At 44.7% G+C, this 24,512-nt stretch overlaps 2 protein-coding genes across 2 annotated transcripts in view; one reads left to right on the plus strand and one right to left on the minus strand.

Moving 5' to 3' along the window:
* Positions 1–23,899, minus strand: CHPF (chondroitin polymerizing factor). The gene is made up of 4 exons (XM_083153795.1): positions 22,657–23,899; positions 8,916–9,480; positions 4,752–4,934; positions 1–2,516 (listed from the first exon to the last, which is right to left on the minus strand). Exons 1-4 carry the CDS (start codon positions 22,947–22,949, stop codon positions 1,257–1,259), a joined length of 2,301 nt encoding a protein of 766 aa, XP_083009921.1. The 5' UTR covers positions 22,950–23,899; the 3' UTR covers positions 1–1,256.
* LOC146020572 (peroxisomal N(1)-acetyl-spermine/spermidine oxidase-like) overlaps positions 23,824–24,512 on the plus strand; it is a 62,554-nt gene continuing 61,865 nt past the window's right edge. Inside the window, exon 1 of the mRNA XM_083153797.1 lies at positions 23,824–23,848. The gene's annotated coding sequence lies outside the window, so the exon portion shown is untranslated. The remainder of the gene's footprint in view (positions 23,849–24,512) is intronic.

The following is a 24,512-nucleotide window of genomic DNA, read 5'->3' on the forward strand; positions in this document are numbered from 1 at the left end:
TTGCATTTTTATGAAAGTATTTTTATTTAAAATCAATGTCAAAACCACAAAATATTAAATAGATTTAATATAAAAATGATTGCTTTCAAGAGGCGCCTGCGGTGTTTTTTCAGATTCATTGTACCAAAAAAAAAAAAAGGGGGAGTTTCCAAAATAACAACTATCTCCCAGATTATAGTAACTCGCATGCACCTCCTCCGTCCCCAGTGTAAAAATCAATACAGTCAGTTTCAGATTAACATCTTCATGGTAAAGGGAGGCTGAATACAAAAAGTAGTTTCAAGTCCAATTAATATAGAAGACATTGGGGCAAGACATACGAACACACACACATAAATATACACATTAGGTAGGACGATGAAACCAAGGAATGAAGGATTGGAGGAGATTGTCTGACACAATGTAATTTGGCCAGTTAAGAATGTGCATTGGGAGTTTAAAGGTTGTATTCAGCCATGAGCAATAGAAATTACAGAGAGACTGTATTAGGCAGGAGACCTTTGTGTGTCCTGGTGGCTGCATATGGCTGAGGAAATTGCAGAACACACAAAATAATAATAATAATAATAAAAAAATAATACATAGGCCTAATAATAATTAAGATAAATGAATAATGTTTTGAGTGAATTTGAGTTGGGGAGCATTGGTGTCTCAGACAAAAAAAAAAAAAAATATGGACGCGCGTCAGGACAGATGCCATCCCGACTGACACACATAGACACAAGCAGTTTGTAAGGTGGCAATCTCATTGGAGGCAACACCAGCGCAAGGTAGGCCATCAAATAGGCAGCACACAGTCTTTTTTTCTTATAGTTTATATAAAATAAGTCTTCTAGGAACAAAGGTGGACCACAGAGATAAATTAAAATGTTCACAAGTGTCTGACTTTTTTGGGAACTATAATAAAGTGTACTATTCTGGTGAATGTCTTCATTGTACAAATGAAAGAACATGGGTGCAGATTACACCATATTCCTGGGCAGAAGTCTCATGTCCTTCAGAGTTTGAGCAGGTATCAGGTGCAGTAATGATGGCAGAGCAGGACACTTCAAAAGCACAAACACCACTGACAGTCCTAATTGAAGGGGATGTCCCCTCACGTCCAACATTAATTATTCTTAGTCTATAGAGTGGTCTCTTAGGTCAAGTTCTGTTCCCAGCACCCATAAGTGTCCATGTAAGAATAGCGCAGTCTGAGCCCTTTCCAAGTCCCCTTGACCACGCTGGGTCTCAGACAGTCTGTTTCAAGGACCTGGTCAGGTGCTATTCCCCTGTTCCTGTTCAAACAACAGCATGGCCAGCTGGGAACGAGAGCCCAGTCCTTCCAGGTTGCTCTGCACACAGCGGTGATAGATTTCCTCGCTGAGACGTGGGTTACAAGCACGTGGGCGGTACTGCTGTAGAAGCGCTGGTTCCACCGCCCGAAAGACGTGGAGCCCAGAGTAACGGATGAACATCTCATATATGTCTAGCATTTCCAAGATTTCTTCATTTTCCTGAGCATCGGCTGCCATTTTTGTGCGTGCTGCCATGTAGTCAGCATTGTAGAAGCAGGCTTCATCAAATACATCTCGGTCAAATCGTCCAGCATCTCGCACTAACTCCAGAGTTGCCAGTGGAGGTTGTTGTCCATGTTCAGACACCTCAGATTTGTACCCTTGAAAGTGAATGGGGAAGAAGACCTGCCAGTTGTTTATTGTGTTCATGCGGCAACGGTTAAGAAACTCTGTGCTGACCCGGCTGCCTACACCTGCCAGGAAAAACAAAGTGTCCACCGGATGCTTCTTGGAGATAATATCCATAAGTCGGATTTGGGAAGGCGCATCGGTCTTCACACTGATCCATGGAATCTTTATGTCATGATACTTCCGCTCCAATTCGGAGATTTGGCTCTTGACCTGTGCAAATATATCATTTTGGCTGACCTGCTGAGCTTGGAATGGATCATAAATGAAAAGCAGAGTGAGAAGGGAGTTCTCGTTGCCCTGGATATCTGTGAAGGCTTGGAGAAAGCGTGAAGTATGTTCTCGGTCCTGTGCAGTAAGGGGTAGGATGATGTTGATGCGGCTGGCCTCTGTCACATATGGCATAGGGATGATTTCCACTTCGCTAAGTGGACGGACCAGGTGGACGCGCTTGGTTATAGAACGACTGTGGCCTTTCTGAGTCACCAACTCCAACTGCAGGTCCAATGTGTACTCCATGCCCCGGGTTGGGTCAAAACGGCGGTATCCATTCAGGAGCTGCTGTTTGCGCACATGCAACACAGGCTGATATTTGCGGTTTAATTCGTCAACGGCTGTGCTAATGACATCGCTCACATCAGCTAAGTCACTCCCAATTAACTCACACTTTGGAGAGTCGTCAATGCAAGAAAAAGTGTGGTCCTCAGTGAAATAATCCCACCGCAGAACTTCAAAGCGTGTACGGGGCTGAAAAGGAGAGTTGATCCCCAGTGGCCATGAGGCAGATTGTTCTCCCTCTACAGAAAGGCTGCTTGTATTCTGGATCTCGCGCTGTGGACAGAAGATACAAAGGTTAACATAACATTCTGAATAGCTCAGAAAGTAAATATAGATATTTGTTACTGTATAGAAATACATTATAGTTTAAAACCAGCTATGACCCTTTATCAATAGACTGGAGTTTTGAATAATGTATTAAATCACATATTCTCATGAAAAGAAAAAGGTTAAACAATGTTCTGCATTCCATACATTGCGGAAACCAGTCTTACTGGTCCTTCATGATGTATTAGACAAAGTTAAAGCTAAGCGCATAACTGTGTTTGTGGTCTTGGGTTCAGATTAAGTCCTTCGTATACAAGCAAAAGGTGGAATATTGTTTTCTGCCACTTGTTCTACAGAGACATGTTACAAAAAAAAATAAAAAAATAATAATAATAATTAATATAAAAAGCCCAAAAAAAACCAAAGGTCTTTTTCACTAGCTCAAAATAGTACTATGAAACACTAACGTGAAGGAAAGTGGAGGAAAGCAAGAGGAAAAAAAAAATAAACAGGGAGAAACCGGGGTACGTCTGAGTCCCGTTGCGGGGCTCGCTTCGCTCGCCCACGCTGCGGGCTCGGTGGCTCGCTACGCTATCTAAAATCAACTCCATGCGAACATGGATAGTGGGGGTATGAACTATCCATGTTGGCATGGAGTTAAGTTAGTTTATTTTAGATAGTTGTGGAGAGCGGAGAGCGTACAACCCGGAAGTAGCACGGCGCCATGAAACTACACAAGTACCGAAACCGCTTTATCCACAGTAAATAGGTGGCATTACACTGTACATAATTTATATTTCGCATAAAAAACTAAAGTTTACCACAATTTTTTTGGGGCTCTTTTTTAATTAACCACCATTTTTACAGTGCAATAAAAATTCTTGTTTTCATATGAAAATCCATAGAACCCATGAGAAGTGACTTTTTTTGCGATTGCAAAAAAAACACATAGACCCCTGAACTTATTGAGGATTTGGTTTCAGAACCTCCATTTTATGCTGCCTGGAATATAATGGCATTTGTTGCATGGTTTACGGCACATTTCTAGGCAACTGTTGCATATGGCTATCAAAAAAGCACCTGTTGTCATGGTTATGGACTGTTGCCAACAACAGTTATTGCCTTGAGAATACGTCAAGTACGTAGAAAAAAAAAAAAAAAAAAAAAAAAAAATTATATATATATATATATATATATATATATATATATATATATATATATATATATATATATATATATATATATATATATATATATATATATATATATATATATATATATATATATATATATATATTTTCCTGGTACAAGGTGCATGGTAGAATTGTGTGTATACTAATTTTTTGGGACACCCTCTCTGGTCAGAAACCCCACTCAAAAAAAACCCAGCCCTTAACTGGATTGCCAGGCTCATATATTAGCTCTGCACTAACTGCTGAAGTGTAAGGGGGGTATTCAATCTTCGGGTCACGGCAGACGAGCTTGCTCGCCTGCCGTGACCCAGTCCCGTTCTCGGTCAGCTCGACCGAGAACATGCAGGCGGGATTCAATGTCCCGCCTGCAGCGGGACGAGAAGGGGGCGTGGCCGCGAGTTGCGGCCGGGAAGTGACGAGATGCAGCCGGCAGCTCGTCACTTCCCGGCTGTTCTCGGCAGAACGAGCCCGACAGCTAGAGATGTCGGGCTCGTTCTGCCAGGAAACCCTGTTCAATGCTGTCGGGGAAGACAGCATTGAATAGGGCCCGTCGAGCATCTCCCCCACGGGAGATGCTCGACGGCGATTGAATACCCCCCTAAGTATATTCTGGGACTTGTTCTCCATTGACACGGTTATATTTGTTGTGGACTTATAGTGCCTTTAGAAGAAGTCATATTTACTAATAAGGGTTAAATGGGGTATTAAAAAAAAAAAAAAAAAAAAAAAAGGTGGCTAGAGGTGCAAAGAGGCAGGGGCAGCCCAGCAGCTTATAGTGGTGCTGGGCTTACCCCCAGTGTTTCAATCGGTGGTCCCGGTGCTTGGAGATTATGTCATCTCCAAGCGCCGCCCCCTGCACCCATGTGCAGTGTAAACGTTGCTGACCCTGGAATATTCCAGGTCGCCACCACAGTGTAAAAGGACCAAATCCCGGATATGACCCGGATTGGAGACGAGATTTTGGTGCAAAAAAAAGGGGTATCTGTTTAGTATTATGTATTTACTTGATATATAGATATAAAAGTATTTTAATGTACACCCCACTCACCTGCAACTGCTCAATTTCCTGGTAGGTCCTCTCCAGCTCTAGCTGGGCAAAGTGCTTGTGAAGGCGATACATCTGCACAGGGTCCAGAACTGGGTGGGCAGTGAATGCAATCTTAAAATGGGGATCACTTTCTCGTTCAGGGTCAACATTCTTTCCCAGTTCAAAGTAGCGGTATCGTACTCCCTGCACAGAAAACACTGGGTCATTTGTGCAAAAAATAACAGAGTCATACATTTTTTGTCGGAAGGGTCACAAATACAGGTCCTTCGTCTAACGGCATTCATGACTGATCAGCAGATTCCATAGATATAACAATATGTCCCCTTCACAAACCTGGACACAGTACTGCCAGAACTATATAAAAAGAAGCTGACCATTACATACACTGTAAAAGACTGTGGGGTGAGGATCGGCAAAGGATCGCTCTCACTTGGCTGTTGTTCGGTTTATATGACAACATTTATGATTTCCTTTCCTTCCCCCCCCAGCTCGGTGCTGAAGGAGGGGAGGGGGGGGGTCCTGAAAGCCACTCATCTGCTGGTATAACCAGCAGATGAACAGCTTTCTCAGCAATGTTGCGGGAGCGCCCATCGCCGTGACATACAGTAGGAGCAAGTTTCATCTTTGCTCCTTTGGTCATGGCTAGCCATGGCTATTCTATTGTTCTCAGCTGCAATACAATACGTATTGCAGCTGAGAACAATAGAATAGCCATGGCTAGCCATGGCCAAAGGAGCAAAGATGAAACTTGCTCCTACTGTACACACTGTTTTGAGTGACTTCCAGCTCAAAGTCTCCCAGTGTGTATGGGCCTTTAGAGGAGATCATCTCCTGGCTCTCCCTATGCTGAAAATGGGAGCTGGGTCACAAAGCCAGCTTGCTGCTTTCACACTGCAAAACCTGCTTAGACCAGGTATTTAAAACATTTTTTTTTTATTTTATTTTTAAAAGGGGTTAGAGCAAGTTTAACCCATTTCACATTGCATGTAAATACCTGGTCTAAAGCAGGTTTGCGGTGTGAAAGCAGCATGAGACACCCCGGAGATGCGCTGGGCAGTGACCTCTTGGAGGTATAGAGCAGGGGGGGGGGGGTTTGGGGGGAAATGGTAAAATCACTCTGCACCTTTCAGACCGCACATATTACCGTGGTCTGAAAGGGGCATTACCCATTTAAACTGCTCTGCGACCCGGGTCTGTGGATGTTTAGCAGCAATGGTGTATTGAAAAGAGAAGGAAGAAGGAGGAAGGAGGAAGGAGGAAGGAGGAAGGAGGAAGGAGGAAGGAGGAAGGAGGAAGGAGGGAGAATTTTTTATTTTCGGGCTGTAAAGCAATGCAATTTATTGCACAGACTCAAGTTGTGATAAAGGTGCTACAGAACCTTGTGCCTCTTCAGACATGAATAATCATTTTGTGTACACTTCATTAACATAATACCCCATAATGGCATTTTAATCTGCATCCCAAAATGAGGGGTAGTCTGTTGAGATCTTATAATTGCAGATATTACTGTATATTCCAGTACAACAACCCCAATGTATCTGCAAGCTGTCAGTACAGTATACAAAGACTGCCTTGTAAATCCTCATATTGTGGAGGTTCCAAGGCCGCAAGCTGAGAAAACAACAACAACTCTCTTCTCCATTTGCAGACATGTACATTCCAATGTTTTACATGTAGCCGTCTAGCCAAAAGGACATGCCAACCACACCACAACATTAAATCACTTCTTACAGACATGATAATGGGTGTATGTAACACAGGCAACCATATTTTATTTATTAAATGCAAGTATTGCAATTGCTCCCAAAAAGTGAAATCCCAAGTTGATGCAGCATGAGGCCACTACCCTATTACACAGAAAGCACTTCAGCAGCCACATGCTGGTATGGGTCACCAACCCAAGGGCGACATGCATTGGGTTGACACCTGAAATAGATAGAAGGTCAAAACAAACTTTAGGTCAACAGTCGAAAGGTCGACATGGGGTTTTCACTTTTTTGTCGAATGTCGGCATGGACACTATCGGTGAAACGCTGCCCTCGCCATGGTTCGGGCACATTATTCTATTCACCCTCCACGCACTAGTGGATAGTGGGGCATGAAATATGGCCTGTCGCAGTAGTGCACGCAGGGGGGGGGGGGGGGTTTCTGAGTACCCAGAAACCCCCCCAGGAGTCTAAGGGCCCTAGGCTGAAAGCTGAGGGTCCCCTCTTTCCATGGGTACAAGAATTTTAAAAATCGGCCCTTGGGAACCGGAGATATCTGACTTCAAAACAGTGGTCCCCATCCAAGCCTGTTAATTGCTCTTCCCAGTCAGATATTTCAGGTTCTGTCTCACTTACAGTTTCGCTGAGGGTATATTCCAAAAGCTGGGACTCTCCCCCCTTGATGGATACTGGTAGCTTGTCTCTACTGTTCCTAGAACCAGAAATATCAGCCTTCCAGCAGCTGAAATGTATTTCTGGGAACTGGAGATATCTGCAGTCAAGCAAGCTGTCCTCCCACCAGAAAATTTGGAATAATAAGCCCACTCCACTATACACCCCTCCTCTGCGTATTAAACATCCTCTACCACCCTGGAAGTTATGTATCAGGGCCCCTTCATTCAGCCCAATGTCCCCTTCTCCCACCATCTGTGCAGTAAAGGGGTAATTAGTGGAAATTACTGATCCAGGCCCTACATGCCGAGCGGTTGATAGAATACCATACCCTCCAACATCTGCAGTTTAGAAAACGGTACACATTCGGGAATGGGCGTGGCCAATGGCAAACAGGGCGTTGCCATGAGTAAAGGGGGCGTGTCCACGCCCCCTTTCCGAATATGTACAGGGCATTTTTTATCCTACATTATACATCTGTTAACTATAAGTGCATTTCAAACACTTTTATTGTTATGTATTATGTGCCCAGCACAGTACATTTCACTGGGCACATACAGCCTGGGCAGTGGGCACAGATACAGCCTGACCTGAGGGTGCTGGTCTGCAAGAAGACACAGTTGATGATCGCATTGCCCGCTAGTGAGACAGCGCAGCCCGGAGCACCATGCTGGCGGGCCCCAGTGGAGAGAGCGCCGGGCCACGGGCACAAAACGGCTGGAGGGAGACTTCATCGGGTCACTGCTGCAGGTATAGGATATATTCCCTTGGGCAGTGGGCACAGATACAGCCTGACCTGACGGTGCTGGTCTGCGACGCTCTAGTGCGCTGCTCTTTTGGGTATGCCTGTATCATACAGGCATACCCAAAAGAGCAGCAGACTAGAGCCGTCGCAGACCAGCACCGTCAGGTCATACATACATTTGGCAGCAGAGCGCTCCCCTCATCTCCGCGGTCCTGTCACAGCTGCGTAGACTATAGGAGAATATGCTCCTCCTCCACCAGCGGCTCTCAGCCCAGGAGTCTCTGGCTGCCTGTGTCATGACGCACAGCACTGCACCCTGGGACCCGCCGCATTGCATCCCTGGGAACGGGTGCAGAAGCCCCAGAACAGGCTGAATACATTGTTTTTTGTTTTTTCCGTCTGCGCCAGTCCTAATAGATTCCCATTGCCTGTCAAGGGGAAAAGGAAGCAAGGAGTCGCCCAAACCCCTCAAAAAACGGTACGATCGGTACACTTTGATTTAGTCGGTACAGACTGTTAAAAAACGGTACTGTACCGGCTAAATCGGTAGAGTTGGAGGGTATGTAATACCCCATACCACCCGGGGGACATCATTGCTATGCCCAGGGGTCTACACGGCTGTTGACGCCCCTGTATGTATATTATTATTATTATTATTATTATTATACATTTGGTCTATTATTAATTATTATACATTTGGTCTATCTATAATACTTTAACTGACCCGGCATATACTGGGTCACCTAAGTGTCCATCTCCGTGCTTTGCTCCGCCCCTCTGGAAACCCCCTTCTGAAAATCCTGCGTTTGCCACTGTGTCGGCACATGTCGGTTCAAAAAAAAAAAAAAAAGAAGAAAAAAAAGGGGGGAAAAACCCATGTCGACCTTTTGAATGTCAACCTAGCCATTGTTGACTTTCCATCTATGTTGACCTTCAGTGGTCGACCCAATGCATGTCGACTTTAAGACCATATACAGCCAAATGCTACATTCATCTAACTCACTACCCCTCATGAGGGGAGACTTAATGCAAAATGCTCACCTCATGCTCCTCCACACAGTTGACGTGTGTGTAATCGATGATGCATCGCCCCAGCCACTCGTCAGGCCTGGCACTCAGAATGTCATTACGGCAATTTTCCAAGTGTGGCTGCAGCTTTTTCAAAAGGCTCCGAGAAAGCAAGTAACCAAAACCGCCATAGCAGTATCTTCCCTCAGTGTCACCGCCAATAAACTCCTCAGGCCGACCAAGATAGAGATCAGCATCTATGCTAAGGTGAGCAGCGAGTCTGGAAATCCGATGAGCTTCTGTGTAGGTATCATCCTGCACCAAGTAAAACCAGTCAAATTCCTGCACATAGTGATCCAGCAAATGCTTCACCGTCTGATACATGTTCCAGATGGGTCGATCATCTCCATGGGTCACCACGCTCATGCCATGAGGAAGTTTCCGGCCACGCATACCAGTGAAGTAGACCAATTTCTCAAGCCGATGTCCTAAGGTCCGATTCACTGCAACTGCCAGAGTGTTCAAGGTAGTCTTCGATGTTAGGACCCCGACAAAAAGCCGCTCTCTGATGCCAAGTTCTGTGCTTATATACCGAGATCTACATGAGGAGAGAAACCAAAAACATGAAATAAAGGACATAAAAACAAAAAAAACACATGCAGATACTTCAGTGGCTGACTAAACAGGAACAATCAAGATATTCCAGAAGGTAAAAGTGCCAAAGACAGGTAAAAACAAAGACAAAAATACAAATAGCAAGAGCTGTTAAATCATAGCGCTAAACATACTGCAAATACTGGATAGAAAATAAGGAATTAAAAATACTGAAATTTAAATTTATTTAAGATAGCTTTTGAGGAAATGGCTGAATGACACTGATCTTTATAGAGCTATGCGATCAGGTGACAGAAAGTACTCTCTTATACCAGGGCTTCTCAACACACACTTATGCCCTGTATACACTATACAATATGCCGCACTGCTGATATTATTAAAAAGAACAACCTGCAGGTTATTTACTGAACAATATCGTTCAGTAAATAACCTGCAGGTTGTTCAGTGATGTCACCGTGACCCCAGCTGAAGAGGCAGTAACGGATATCGTCAGATTTGACGGTATGTTCCGCTGGAGTGCGCATTGAATGATATAGTGGGTACACACTGAACGATATGCACAATGATATGGTTTACCATAGCATTATCGTGCACGTCATTAGTGAAAATCGTGAAGTGTGTACCCAGCATTACCTTCTGGTTTTAAAAAGAAAAGACATATCTCAGCACAGATGGTTAATTACAATGACCTTTGCTCAAGTGTTTATTTGGGGCACCTAAAGTTATGGGTTAAAGTTACATAGTCAATTGTTAATCTTCAGGTTTACCTGACTAAAAGTCCCATTTGGGGGCCTAAAGTGCACTTACCGCATATATTTCAGCTCAACATCTCAGGAGGTGATGAGCTGAAAGGTCCCCCCCCCCCCCCCCCCCCAAAAAAAAAACATCAGTCGGGCACTATCTAGTGGCAGCCATGGGTTAAAATAATTGAAGCACTTCCATAGGGTTACAAGCAATTTTAGGGGAATTCGGGCCAGCAAAGGGTGCGAGATTGGCTTAATTTGGGTTCTGTTGCCAGCATTTAAACAGCACCTCGCACCCTTTTGAGCTAATAGGATCGACCCCCATACATTAGGCCGACAAGCCACCCGGCAGCTCTCCAGGAGGCTCACATACAATTGAGAACTTGATGTGGCATTTTTTACATGTGATAAAATCGCATGCGATTTATCACATGTAAAAAAAAAAAAAAAAAAAAAAAAAGGGTACTTGTGTAGTTTCACGGCGCCACCGCGCGCACAGTCTGTTTCAGAAACTTGGCAGCCTGCCAGAGTCTCTGTTTAACTGTGCGCGTGCCGCTCTAGCTGTTCTCATTGCAGCGCTATGCTATCAGCGTAGCTTAATGTACACGCTACCATTGAGACGCTTTAGCGTCTGAATCCTGAGTCCTTGCAAGCCGCTAAGAAGGGGGTTATCTGGTGAGAACATTCCCCGACTGGTGACAACTAGATTTAATCCTACATGTAAGATGTCCATTGCAGGAGCTGCGCAGCGGTATCGCTATGGCCCCTACACAGGGAGCGATGTAGGGTCATTTTCTAAGTGATCTAGTCAGATTGCTTAAAAAATGGGCCACAATCGCCCCATGTGTAGGCTCCATTGTTCCATGTCATACAAACCACAGGCAATTCAAAGTGGATAAAGCAGTTTTCTCACTCCCAGCTACAAGTAACTGAATAATTACAAACATTCAAGAAATGCAAAGTTGCTTTATGGAAATCACAGTCAGTTGGCTTCCTAGTTCATCCAGATCTGGATTAGTTGGTTAGATAAGGCCTCAGGCAGCATATCATTAGCTGGGATCACAGTGTATAGGGCTACAACAATGGGGGGGTTATATGTGCCATACCGAACATACTGCCAAACAGGTAATACATTTATAAGAAATTGAGAAACTTTAAAATAATCAGGATATGTAGCCAAACAGATCTGGATTACCTGTTGCGCAACCCAGATAGCAGAGAGGAGGGACTAGGGAGCCTAGCGGGTGGCTTGCATTGGTAGGAGTAGCAGTGTGGTCCCTGGCCATAAAGGGGTCATCACTACTGGGGTTCTGGGATGACTGTTAAATGCTAATCTGAAGGTTGGCCAGAACCAGCTGTCCAGAAGGTGTTTTACACACACACAATCTGGCTAATAGCCCATTTGTGACGTTACTCTGCCTCTGTAAAACACTGAGGCTCCAGTACTGATCATAATACAGGTCCAGTTTGTTAGTGGATTCCTTTATCATACTTGTGCGATGTCTGGGCCATCGGTGTTCTGCCTTATAGCTGCACATATAAAAGTCTTTCTGTTGGTGGCTCAGCTGCCCCCTGCACGTACTCCTGAGAGAGGATTAGAATATGCAGAGACAGGAGAAGAAGTGAACAGATACCAGACATATCCCCCTCTGCCCTCCTCCCAGCAGAACAATCACTTGTTTGTGGCCGAGGCGAGCACCTTGAATAAACTTTAACCTCACACAGTTATATATAGGCGCAGCTAAGACCATGAAATCATGTAGTCAATAATATATCCTGCCAAAATGTTCAGAATTCAACAACAAAAACATCATTTTGCAAGTGGCAAATCCACGAGCCATTAAGTGCTCATACATACACTTATAGGGCCTACACGCGTAGCGATTTAGGGGCATTTTCTAAGTGATCTCACATCCCTGCGCGTTGCCATCGCCCGGAGATTAATTTCCAGCATGCTGGATAAAAAAATAATAATAATAATAATAATAATAATAATGCTCAGGGCCAGTGTTCGATAGAGATAGATATATATACAGTATACACACAAAAAAAAAAAAAAAATCAGTTTTTATTTATTTAAAAAAAAAAAAAACTATGCTAATCCATAAATGTAACCCATGTCTGCATGTATTCTGTCTAGTTTATATGTCCCTATTTCCCCCACTGCGTGGTGATGCAGAGTACTTTGGTGCACTACAAAGCCACAAACACTACAGGCTTCCTATAAACACTATACAAATATGCTCCATGAGCGATATCGGTCGTGTATTCCAGAAAATTCCCAGGCGATCTTGTGCATACACACTGAACAATATTACTAAAGAGATCATTCAGTGACGTCACACAGAAAGGGCCGAATTAAAGGTTCCAGATGCCCTAGGGCTGACCAGCTGGGCTGTAGCACAATGTACATAAAGTAATGGTTCCATCAGTAAGTTACATTGGCACAGAAATCTGACAGTCACCATAAGAACTTTACCCCCCCCCCCGCATCACATCACATAAGGATGAGCGATAGCTAACAAGCATTGAATAAGTTAGGCCTTCATTTTTATTCCTCAGCTCTCACCTGCAAGGCACCCCCTCCAAATCCTGGTGCCTTAGGCTGCAGCTTAATTAGCCTACTGGTTAATCAAGCACTGCACGTGGCCCATGCATCCATTGGCGATATAGTCAACTTTGAGCTGCATGTTCAGACAGCAGGGGGTGGGGTGCGCGTTATCGACCTGTGGGAGCGCACATAATTAACGACCTATAGTGTACATACTAGGTGATACTAACAATATATCGTTAACATGAACGATCTAGTGTGTACGAACCAACTGCATTCAATTATTTTGTTGTCTGCTTTCAGTGCAGTTTAACCAGTAGACTTTTTCAATTTAAAGCAGCAATTAATTTCAACGGCCAAAGCAACTGGATTTTGCCTTTGAACAACAGGGGATACTAGGTTTGCCCCATAAGGCCTTCCTTGTGGTTAGCTGGCCATGCTGAGAATTGTGCCTGACAGGCTGCTTAACTGTGCTCTGCTGCTTAGTTTCCACAAGAACAGCTGTTGTACAGTGCACAGAATGGTTCCAAATTCCTGCGCTAGACACCATAATCTGGTAGGTAAACAAGAAGCAGCTCCTTAGGAAAACAAGAAAATATACATATTATGGTTGATGTGGGCTGGCAGTATAGCACATCTACCATGCTTTGATTGTACATCCATCAGACTGCAATCACTTCGGTCTACACCAAAAACACGTCGACCTTCTGTCAATGCCGACCATTTCAGGTGTCAATCTAGTCACTGTCAACCATTAGTGGTTGACCTAGGCATTGTCGACCCAGGGACCGCATAACATTTCCAGCACGAGATTAGTTGTAAAAAGACGACCAGTGCCCATTTAATTAAAAAGGGCAGACTACTGTTCTACCTATGCACTTGGGGCACAGTTGCTTTAGGGCATGGCTTTGCAGTTGCATCTGCGGATGTTGCTGAATAAGGTTGGCAATGAAAGACAGTCAACAACTATTTCTGAGACAGCTGGGCAGCAGAAAGGCCATGTGTATTGGCACCGTTATAAACCGCATTGAATATGGCGCTCTACAGCAGATCCACTGTAGGTCTAGAGCCAGGGAACTGCTAGCCTTACATCTGTAACTGATGAATGATTTACAGCCATGTGCCCGGAGTGTCCTGTCTTCCAGCTTGTGCATGCAAAAGCCCTGTACACACTAGATGACCCGAGGCAGCGTGGATATTGTTAACTATATTTGCGGTGCCGTGGGTGGAGGATACAGAATGAACATGCTGAGGTCACTGGGACCCCACTGAAATGTGCAGGTCATTGGCTACATAGCCGGTACATTAACCTGCATCTTCAGATGGATTCGGTATGAAATCCTGACAGGGTCATAATACCGACAAGGACAAAATCCCGACATTTAAAATACAGACATGGTCAAAATCCCGACATGGCCAAAATACCGACATATAAAAATGTGCAGGTGAAACTGTCAACATGACTTTGGGTCGACATGTTTTGTTTTTTTCACCCGAATATCGACATGGACACAGTTGGAGGTGAACCGCTCCGCTCGCAATGCTTCCGGCACGGTGCCTCGCTGCGTTCGTCACACTATTTTATTCTTATACACCACGCCCTAGTGGATGGTAGGGCATGAAATACGAGCCTGTCAGCACATGTCGGGTCAAAAATCACATGTAGACCTTGCGACCTGTCGACCCAAAGTCATGTTGACAGTTCACCTGCACATTCTATATGTCGGTATTTTGACCCCAAGTTAAACTTATTGAGCATACACACTACCCGGTTTCTTTAAAAGATGTAGCTCTGAAGGGCCCAAATAGAGTCCACATGTTTAAATATGAACACACACACACACACACACACACACACACACACCACCCCATAATGTGCCTTTCACGTCTAAGCAATAGATAATAATTAACATAGAAAAAGAATTAATAGTGCTGCAGCCACTATTTTAATGTAAAAAGTTAACATTCCGCTTCACATTTTTGGAACACAGAACGGCCAAGGTCTTCTCAATTACATACACTACTAGATTGCTAGACCTTTTGGTAATGTATTGAAATATATGCCTAAAAATGCATGATTATTCTGTAACACATCTCAGGATCCCACTGTTCAGAAGATCAGCTGCTAGGTCACTTTATTGCAGAACAGAAGGTTTGTGGAGAGGTTGTTGCAAATTCATAATTTAGCGTATAAATAGATCTCTTACACAGCCTGCATTGGAAAAAGTTTAAGCTCACATAAAGGTTTCCTCAGACTATGACTATTCTATCCAGCGTCTGAGGCCGGGCCTGAGCCTTGGTAGCTATACACAGAAAGAACAGTCATTTGAGGTCTGCGTGACTTCTGAGCACGCCTCAGTTATTCGGACAGACTGGTTGGCAGGACATGTACTTTTTAACAACATGGGGCTGTGCTTCTGGAGATGGGGGCACTGCCAGGTTAATCCTTAGGTGAAATAATAAAATGGACACTGCGTGAGTAGTGGGCAGTCAATCAGATACAATGGGCTTAATAGCCGTCAGGGTTCTTTACCTCGTCTGCTCTTTCAAATCTGTGTTGTACAGTCAGAATGTTGCCCAGACTGAGAGGTACTTATTAGAGGACCTGCTAAGTGCAGCCTCTGGTACTCAGTGGAAGGGAGCCGTCCTTTATAAGGGAACGGCCTGCTCGCTGGGAATGCAAGCACTTCACAACATAATTATTACCTAACACGGTCCTTAAATGCTGTGTTCCAAGATCCAATCAGAAAACCACTCGCTCAAATGAAAAAGGGAAAACTGCTACACGTTAATTTACATTATACATATCATTTGCTGATGAAAAGGAAAGCGAATACAGAACATATACTATATTATATATGTACGCTCTCTTTAATTAAGAATTTGTGGGTAAGAGACCGGTTATTACGGTGTTTTAGAAGGAATGTTTCATCAGTACCTTGTCCTAGTGGTGCTACCATTCTAAGGGGCCCATATATCCACCAGTTTTAGCTATTGAAACTTGTTGCATATTAGTGTTCACTCTAGGAGTGACAGCGGGCAGGGCGCCGGGGGGCGGACCGGACACGCCGATGTCACAGCTGGGGGCGTGCCCGGGCCGCTGCCGTCAAAGGGGACGGGGACGGGCCCAGCCCCTCCGAAGCCACTGTGCTGCCGGGGAAGCGCCGGGCATCGCCATCTGCTGCGATACTGGGCTTCCCCATGAGGCTTTTTTAGCGGGGCGCTGCGAGAGGGGCAGGGCACATTTTGCCCTTTAAAAAAAGTCGGGCAGGGCGCAGCGCCCCGCTAAAACAGCCTAGCGGGAACACTACATATTATAAATAGGTGTGCCGGACGGGGTCACGACAGGTATTAACCCGACGTCGGGATCCCGGCTGTCAAAACACACAGACAGCCGGGTTCCCAATGTCCGTTGGCTATTTTCCCTCGTGGGGGTCCACGACCCCCATAGAGGGAGAATAAAATAGGTGGCTCACGTAGCGAGCCACCATGCCCACAGCGTGGCGAGTGCAGCGAGCCCGCAAGTGGCTTTATTGCGCTCGCCATGCTGTCTGGGTCTGGCCAGTCGGGATCCAGATGTCAGGATAATGACTATCGGGATCCCGAATGTCGAACCCCTATACCACACCCGATAAATAGTGCTCCAGACAGCCAACTGTCATTTTTCAAACACATGGCCACTGGGAGACGATTGGCCAAAGCACCATTTATTACACAAATTTTAATTAGCTACAAAGCATTTGATAAATGGACCCCTAAATTCCATACCTGGCACCATGTGGTAGAAAACATGGAGACTATACAAAGAACAGAAGGGTCATTCAGTGGTGTGATGGTTAGCATTACTGCCTCACAGCACTGAGGTCATGGATTCAATTCCCACCATGGCCCTAACTGTGGAGTTTGTATATTCTCCCTGAACTTGGGTGGGTTTCCTCCGACAATCCAGAAATGTACTAGTAGCTCTTGGAAAGTGTGTAAACGTGTTAGGGCAGACTAGATGGGTCAAGTGGTTCCTGTTTGCAGTCAAATTCTAGGTTTCATAGCCAATCATTCACATCATATAGTGTGTACACAGTATTTACATGATCTTGCTGGTTGGCATCATCTTCCATCGTCTATAAATGCAGCGGAATCTCAGTAGATCGTCAATGACTAAGGCCTGGTACACACCAGAACGATCCTGATTGTTAGTAGATCGTTAGCAGATTGTGTGATGCTCGCACGATCTGTTGGAGCCACACAATCTGCTAACGATCTGCATCCAATCCGATCTGAGTCTGTATCCAGTTGAATGGATCTTTTACAGATCCTCACTGCAGCAGGTAGGATCTGTAAAACGACAGCGGGGACGCGCATCGGATTGGAATTGGACCTAAACATGCCCAATCTACACACAATCTGCATCCAATCGGTCGGAATTGGATCCAGATTGATGGAATTGAGCCCTAATTCTTCTGGTGTGTACCCCCCCTAATACGCCTGGATGAGGCCACTGGCAATATATTGTTGGCTGTTTGGAAGATTTCAGAGTGTATACACTACATAGTTTGACCAGGAGTTCAAGGGAAATGGTAAACAATATATCGTCAGTGTGTTCCTAGCTCAAGACAGCCATGTTAACCACTGCGCCATTAGTGGATCATCATGAAAACCTAGGGACTTGGGGATTTTGTGATCAAAGAGCTGCCAGATTAAATATCATATGCCTGCGTGAAGCATACATTCAATGAAAATGTAAATATACTTCATTGCCTGATGAAGTTAATCCACAGCAACCAATCAGATATGTCCTCTTGTTTTCTAAATGTCTGCAACCTAATTGGTTGTTATTGTTTAAAGCACATGGCACTACATTATTAAAGACATGTAATACATGTCCCAGAGAAAAAAAAAAAAGAAACACGAGAGCAGGGTCTATCCATGAAATAACTCTGTACATATGTTATCACTTGACTAGCTCATTGCCCCCTACATAAGGCTTTTATGTTTCCAGAGCAGTGGATTGAGAAACAGTCTACTAATGAGTCAGTTCCCACAGGAGGGTTTACATGTGCTGCAATGTTCAAAATGATTATATAAAAAAGCTAACTAAACAAAGCAAGCACACATAGGAGTCTATAACTGTCATAGACAGCTAAAGATATGGCAACCATTAAGAAAATGACAGTATCATTTCATGGTGTAGTATTGCCTACACAAAGCAACTATGGTGGACACTCTTGCCCAACCTTTGGCTCTGTAGCGGTTGTGAAACTACACATTCCAATAGGCCCCAACCAAGTTTTAGCATTCCCTAATAGCAAGGTTGGCCAGGACCAATACATTGACCACCACGTCCCATATAGAGAATACCTGGATAAGAAAATAATGGAAAATATCAAATAGCTAAAAAGCTCAACATAACAAAAAGTAGAGGTTCTGTGAATGTGAATAGGCATCCTGCTCAGAGATGTATTAACTTGAGGACTGGCCCCTACTGTACATGGAGGAAATTACCAACAGGAGGCAATTAAAACTAATGAGAAACATCTTCAATTTCTACTGTGGACATCACTGTGTGTACAGGACTGTGGTAAAGAGGCCCCTCGTAACAGAAACACAAGGAAAGGTACCCTTTTCTCTCCAAATCAAATCATTTGTTGTCCCAGTTCATGCAAAACTAGTGTACAACTCTCCATACCCAGAATACATGGATAAAGCACATATGAACCACATATAAGCCATGTAAAATCAATAAAACACAGGACATTAGCAACGTTGCATGCAATCTCACTCATTGCATGTATAGTAATGATAAAAAAAAAACCTGTATATGTCAATCTGCAATGGCCTTACTGTAAACCAGTTCTTCCACTAATGCAATACACACAGGCTTTATTTTGAGTGTGCAAAACTACACACAATGCAACTGCACTTACGGCATAGTTGCCTACCCTCCTGCATTATGCAGGAGACTCCCTGAAATAGCAGCAATCTCCCTCATTTCACCTAGCACACATTACACTTTTAGGAAAAAAAAAAAAAAAAAAAAGGAACGAGAGACAGATACATTTACATTGTATCATCAGCGCCATTTCCCAGCACTATACCAAGTATAGCAGCTCTACTGCTTTGGGGCTCATCTACATTTGGATAGAAGTAATTTGAAAGATTCCTCTCAGATGTAGCAGTACAGCCACGCTTCTAGGTGCCACTTTCACAATGTCTCCATATACGGCACTAGACACGCCCTTTGGGTGGAGCATGACACCCCCCCCCCCCCTCAATGGGGCGCGGTGCAAAGATCTACCACCAACTATAATCTCCCTGAAACTAGTTTTCAAAAGTAGGCAAGTATAACTTACGGGTCTATTACCATAATTTTTAAAGGCTTTCCCAATGCAACAAATACTAGAGCTGTGTTCAGAAAAGCTAGCAGCACAAATGCTTACGCCAGAAGCAATGATTTGTGTCGGACCAGTTTACTAGTGTAAAACATTAATTTTACCAATAGGTAGGAAGGTTTGTGGTACTTCAATGTTTTGACAAATTCAAATTGAGTCCCATTATTCTAGAATCTTTTTTAGAAAATGTTGAATGTGACATAATATATATATATATAATATATGCTCTGTTCTTCACGCTTGTCAGCACTTAACGTCTTTTTGAGCTATCTTGCGGTGCACATATTAGTAGCCAATAACAGATCATTTGTTTTTAAATACTAGGCGTTATCAAAGGTATGCTTATTTCCTGCTCCTAGAAATCTCAAGAACATTTGCCTGCAGTGAAGAGTTAAACACAAGAGTACTCCCTGAGAGCACATTACAAGGAAATGTTTCATTCCCAAATGGCTTCCTGGAGTGTGTGCTGCTGGTAGGACAAATAAATATGTCAGAGGCACAAAAAAGGGAGAGTGACAACTCAATAGGACAATATTACAGCACGAATGGACGGACAGTGAAAGACAGAAAACGGCACACTGCGAGCTGGAACAGATTCCCGCAGAGCCGTGTTCACTGGTAAATACTACTGTTACGCAAGAAACTTCTACAACTGATTATCTGTTCCAGGTGCTTATTTGACTATGTGATGAAAGTAATTAGTGGGTAATTATTTTGCAACAAACGCAATACTGCAAGATCAATAACTTGTTAATGGGTTTTAGATGTGTTATAGGACTTCATTATGGCACAGGAAGAGATACTCACACTGCTGTGTCAAAGACTAGCAGTTACAGGATAGCACTATGGACAGCTTATTTTAGATTGGTTAGGTCACCAGGCCAACATATGGGTATGGTACACAAGCATCTGTTTATTAATGCACTTGAAACAACCCCCTCATGTGTGCCACTTCTGTGGGAACCCCCCCCCCACGCCAAGAGCTAGCCACCGTGGGACCTCTCCTCCATGCCAGGCATTAGTGTACACCTTTATGGGACACCCCCCCATGCATCAGTGTGCCACAACACCACTCACGCCAGGTATCAGCATGTGGGACCCCACCCCCCATGCTAGGTATCAGCATGCCACCATGTCCGATAAAGAGTCAATGTTCCTGTGGGACCCCCACGCCAAGAGCTAGCATGCCACCACTCCCTCATGCCAGGCATCAGTTTATCACCACAGTGAATCCCACCCACCAACCCCAATGCCCCTGAGATTTCCCCCATGCCTCTACTTCTGAGGGAGCCAAGAGGCAGAAATCCCAAGCATATGCAGGTCACTATTGTGGGACTACCCTCAAAGTATCAACGTGACATCAGTGTAGCTCCCAGAGTAGGTGTACAGCAAACATGACAATCAGGCAGCCACCAAAAAATGATATGATCCAAATTGAGATGCCAACTACAGAATTACAAAAGGACATCTGAATAAAAGGCCACCATACATCTTGGAGGTTATTCTGGTTGACTTACAAGGCTGCGAATTCGCAGCCTTATGAGTCCACCAGATGCCACCCTGCGAATGCCGATATTCGCACGCCACGTTCTTATGCACAGGCTGAGAATGGTTGTTTATGTTAACCAGCAAATGATGTGGAAGGCCCACGCAGATCTAAGGTTACTCTGAGCTAACCTTAGATCTGCGTGGACATTCGTAAGGAAGTGGGTGGGTAGTTGACATCTGGTGATGTCAGCTGCCCGCCCATGTCCCCAGGCGATTTCTATGGGAACGGCCATTAAACAGTAGGCGTTCCCACTAACCGCTGCCACCCCACACCTCCCGCCCGTAATCTTGGACACTCTGTTCGCCGTGGCTGCATGCACAGGTGCAGAAATGTGGCTGCGCGCACACACACGCCAAACATCAGGCACCTTCCAGCAGCACCACCGATGAGGTGCAGCGTATGTGTAATCACATACGCTCAATATTAGAGGACGGTCGTACCAAATATCTCAATAGGTATAACTTATCAGTGTTTACAGTACGATCACCCAGAATTAAGCACGCATACAAATAATTACGAAAAAGTGTATTAAAACAGTACATACAACCTGCCTCATCTGTTCTAACCAAAATAAAAGATTAACTGGCTCATTTATTATGATAGGCAGCCACCAGCACCGAGTTTGCATATCACAATGACCATAAATAATTTGATCCTAGACCACCAACCTGTGGCACACCTCACTGCACCACAGGGTTTATGACATTAAGAGCCCGATTGTGATTTGCGAATGTCCCCAACGTGTTCACATGGAGGACTGATGGTGAAGCACTGCGCATATTCGCTTATGGGCATGTGCAGGGCTTCTGTGCAGGCACCTTCGAAGTCTTTGTGATGCTCGCACAAGGGGGGGGGGGGTGTGGAGTTTGGGATGGAGACCGTCGAATTATTTTGGGCCCACATGCTACCCTGCGATGGGATGTTTATGCAAAACATCCAGTCGATGTGTGGCGGGCATCTGCACAGTCGCCACGCGGTGTTTGAAGGCCCACTAAGCAGCATACTACTGCCACTTGGAATGCCAACTAGAATCAGGCCCTAAGCTCTGGTACTACTGCTTTAGAACAAACTATAAGCACATAATTGTAATCCTCAGTGAAGACACAATATTCTGGAATCAGGGGGAGGCATGATGCACTATGTAGGTCAGATTTTAGGGTATACACATAAAAATCTAGTCAGGACAGGTTTGTTTTTAACTAGAGATGATCCTGAATCTGTATTATGCGGAGTTCCCAATTGCATATAGCACAGAGTGGCTTTACATATTAACTAAATCAAAACAAGCTTTTTTACTTCCACTGCAAGAAAAAGTATATCGGTGAGCCTGACGTTCTTATTTACAGCTGCAAGATAAATGAGAGGTTAGATTGTATTTAAATTATTGCAAACTGCTTGCTAACAATATATCACAGATAGAAGTCTGAGTCACTCGAGGACACAGTTTCTTCATTAATTACCAAAACCCTTGGCATTTATGCAGAATTAGATGCATTAAATCTTAAGAAGGCAACTCACAACATAGTAGTGGCGGGGGACCATTGTGTGAATGAATAGGTCTGCATTAGTCAGCAAACTTTATTTACAAACCCTTGTTTCCACACAGACATACCAAGACTTCAATAAATGTAATTATTAGTGATCACAGAAAACTATAAACCTGGAGATGACACTGTAATAAGATAAAAGGTCTGGCTTATGTCCCAACACATGGCCAGGTCTGTTCTCCGACACTAATGACATGGAACAAAGTTAGTCATCTCCACATAATCACTTTTAGGTTAGTGTTATTACAGACAATTTTACTTTCCCAACATAGAAAGTTACAAAGCCTCACAGACATGGAAGGATCTACTGATGTCCTTGTTCCACCTCAAAGTACTACTGAATTGCTCAAGGGCAGATCAGTCATAAAATGGTCGATACTTACCGGACTGGTTTCTTCTGTACTTTCTGGGGGTCAGGCGGGGTGTAGGGGATGATTTTAGGCTCAAAGTTCTCATTGGGGTCAACCCCAGCAGCCACCGAATTTGGTTTCCTCACAACACTTAAATCATGACCGGATTCAGGGAGCACCCCTGCACTCCCTGGTAGTCTTGGACCACTTCCACAGGGCTCTTCCACCCAGGTTACACTGAGCAGGCTAAGCGTGAAGCCTAGAGATATACCGATCACTACAGGGCCCACGGGCCGCAGCAAAGACAGGACCATGGACAGTCTCATTTCCACATATACCAGGAGTCACCAACCAGCATCAAGGGCACCGGCCCACAGGTCTGCAGGCTTCACTTGCACAATCACTGTGCCCAGGTCATCACCATACTGGGTAGCCAGTAAGTGACAAGTAAATGATAAGTAGATTGTACAGCAAGAGAACAGAATCTAGATGATAGGGATGTAGTAGTAGCGGAGAAGCACTATGGGATGCTGCAAGGGGGGGGGGGGGGGGGGGAGTGTTGGAGGATAGGAACTTTACAGTATTAGGGAAGGATTAGGATGTAGCTGCAGAAAGGTAAAGTGGAAGTAAAACGATAGAAACGTGAATGAGGACAGCGAAGATTTAGTAGCGACAGTATTAGAAGCAGCAGGGGATGTATGGATGCAATGAAGGATAAGGATCTAGTAGCAGAAAATATCAGGGATGTAGTGGTGGAGGATAATGATGCAGTAGCAGGGGATAACTATGTAGTAGCAGAGAATTGGAAGGGATGTAGTGGCGAAGAAAGATGATGTAGAAGTAGCAGCAGGAGATGGTAAGGATGTAGTAGTAGAGGGCACAGGGATGTAGCAGTAAATGACTGGGATACAGCGGGTGAGGGCAAGGATGTGGGTCAGTCACACCGGTCAGCGAGCTCTCTCTCCAGTCCGCCTCTCAGCAGCGTCCCCCGGCAGCACAGCGTGAGTCAGAAACACCCTCCGATAGCTCTGCACGTTCCAGACACCGGTCCCCGTGTTCCATTCACTCCTCTTCTTCCTCCTCCTCTAATAGCAGCTCCCCAGCAACCGTCTGACGTGTCACCTCGCCGCCCCGCCCCTTCCTCGGTACGTCACTGCCTCCTGCCTTACGTCACGCACTAATCACGCCTTCCCTCCTAGCTCATTACGAGGCCTAGAACGCAGAGGTAGGAAGAGTGGCGTCCCTGGATGCCAAAATAGGATTGGTTGAGTATAGAGGGCGTGGTCAGCACAGCGAGTCGTTTATAGCAGTGCAATAATACAGTAATGATGACTAATAGTCACTGTCTGACATTAATAAGTGATGGGATTATAGTGTGTGTGGCTCTCTGCCTGGGACACTTCCATGGAGGCCGGGCAGATGCCTCTTCCTGGCGTGTTACACGCTCCTGAGCAACCTGCTGCGCAATAAAATAGAATATGGCCACTCATGGAAATAAAAGCTGGGTCACAGCACCGAGTAGGGGAAGCAGTAAGAGAGGGCTACCATGAAATGCAAAGCTAATCAGGGATAATTATTCCTGAGACCCTGCATAAGGGTGCGTGGTGGTGGGGGGTGTATCTGTGTATATTGTGGTAACCCTGTTTGTTTGCGTCATTCCAAAACCATTGTTTCTATGCAGTAAAAGGTGTCTAAGTAAAGAACTACGTTTGGGACGCGGACGTGACATGTTTAATAATTAGATCCCCACTAGCAATTGTGTGCCTGCCCCGGGAGACAATACATGTGCTAATGAGAGATAACGTGTGTCGTCGCCTTGAGCAGCTCAGTGAGCAGGGCAGGTCCTCTGTGTGATACCTGTCCTATAGAGGAGAGAGAGATTTCCTCCT

This window comes from Crinia signifera, chromosome 7 (assembly GCF_055691185.1).
Source record: "Crinia signifera chromosome 7, ASM5569118v1, whole genome shotgun sequence".
NCBI lineage: Eukaryota > Metazoa > Chordata > Amphibia > Anura > Myobatrachidae > Crinia > Crinia signifera.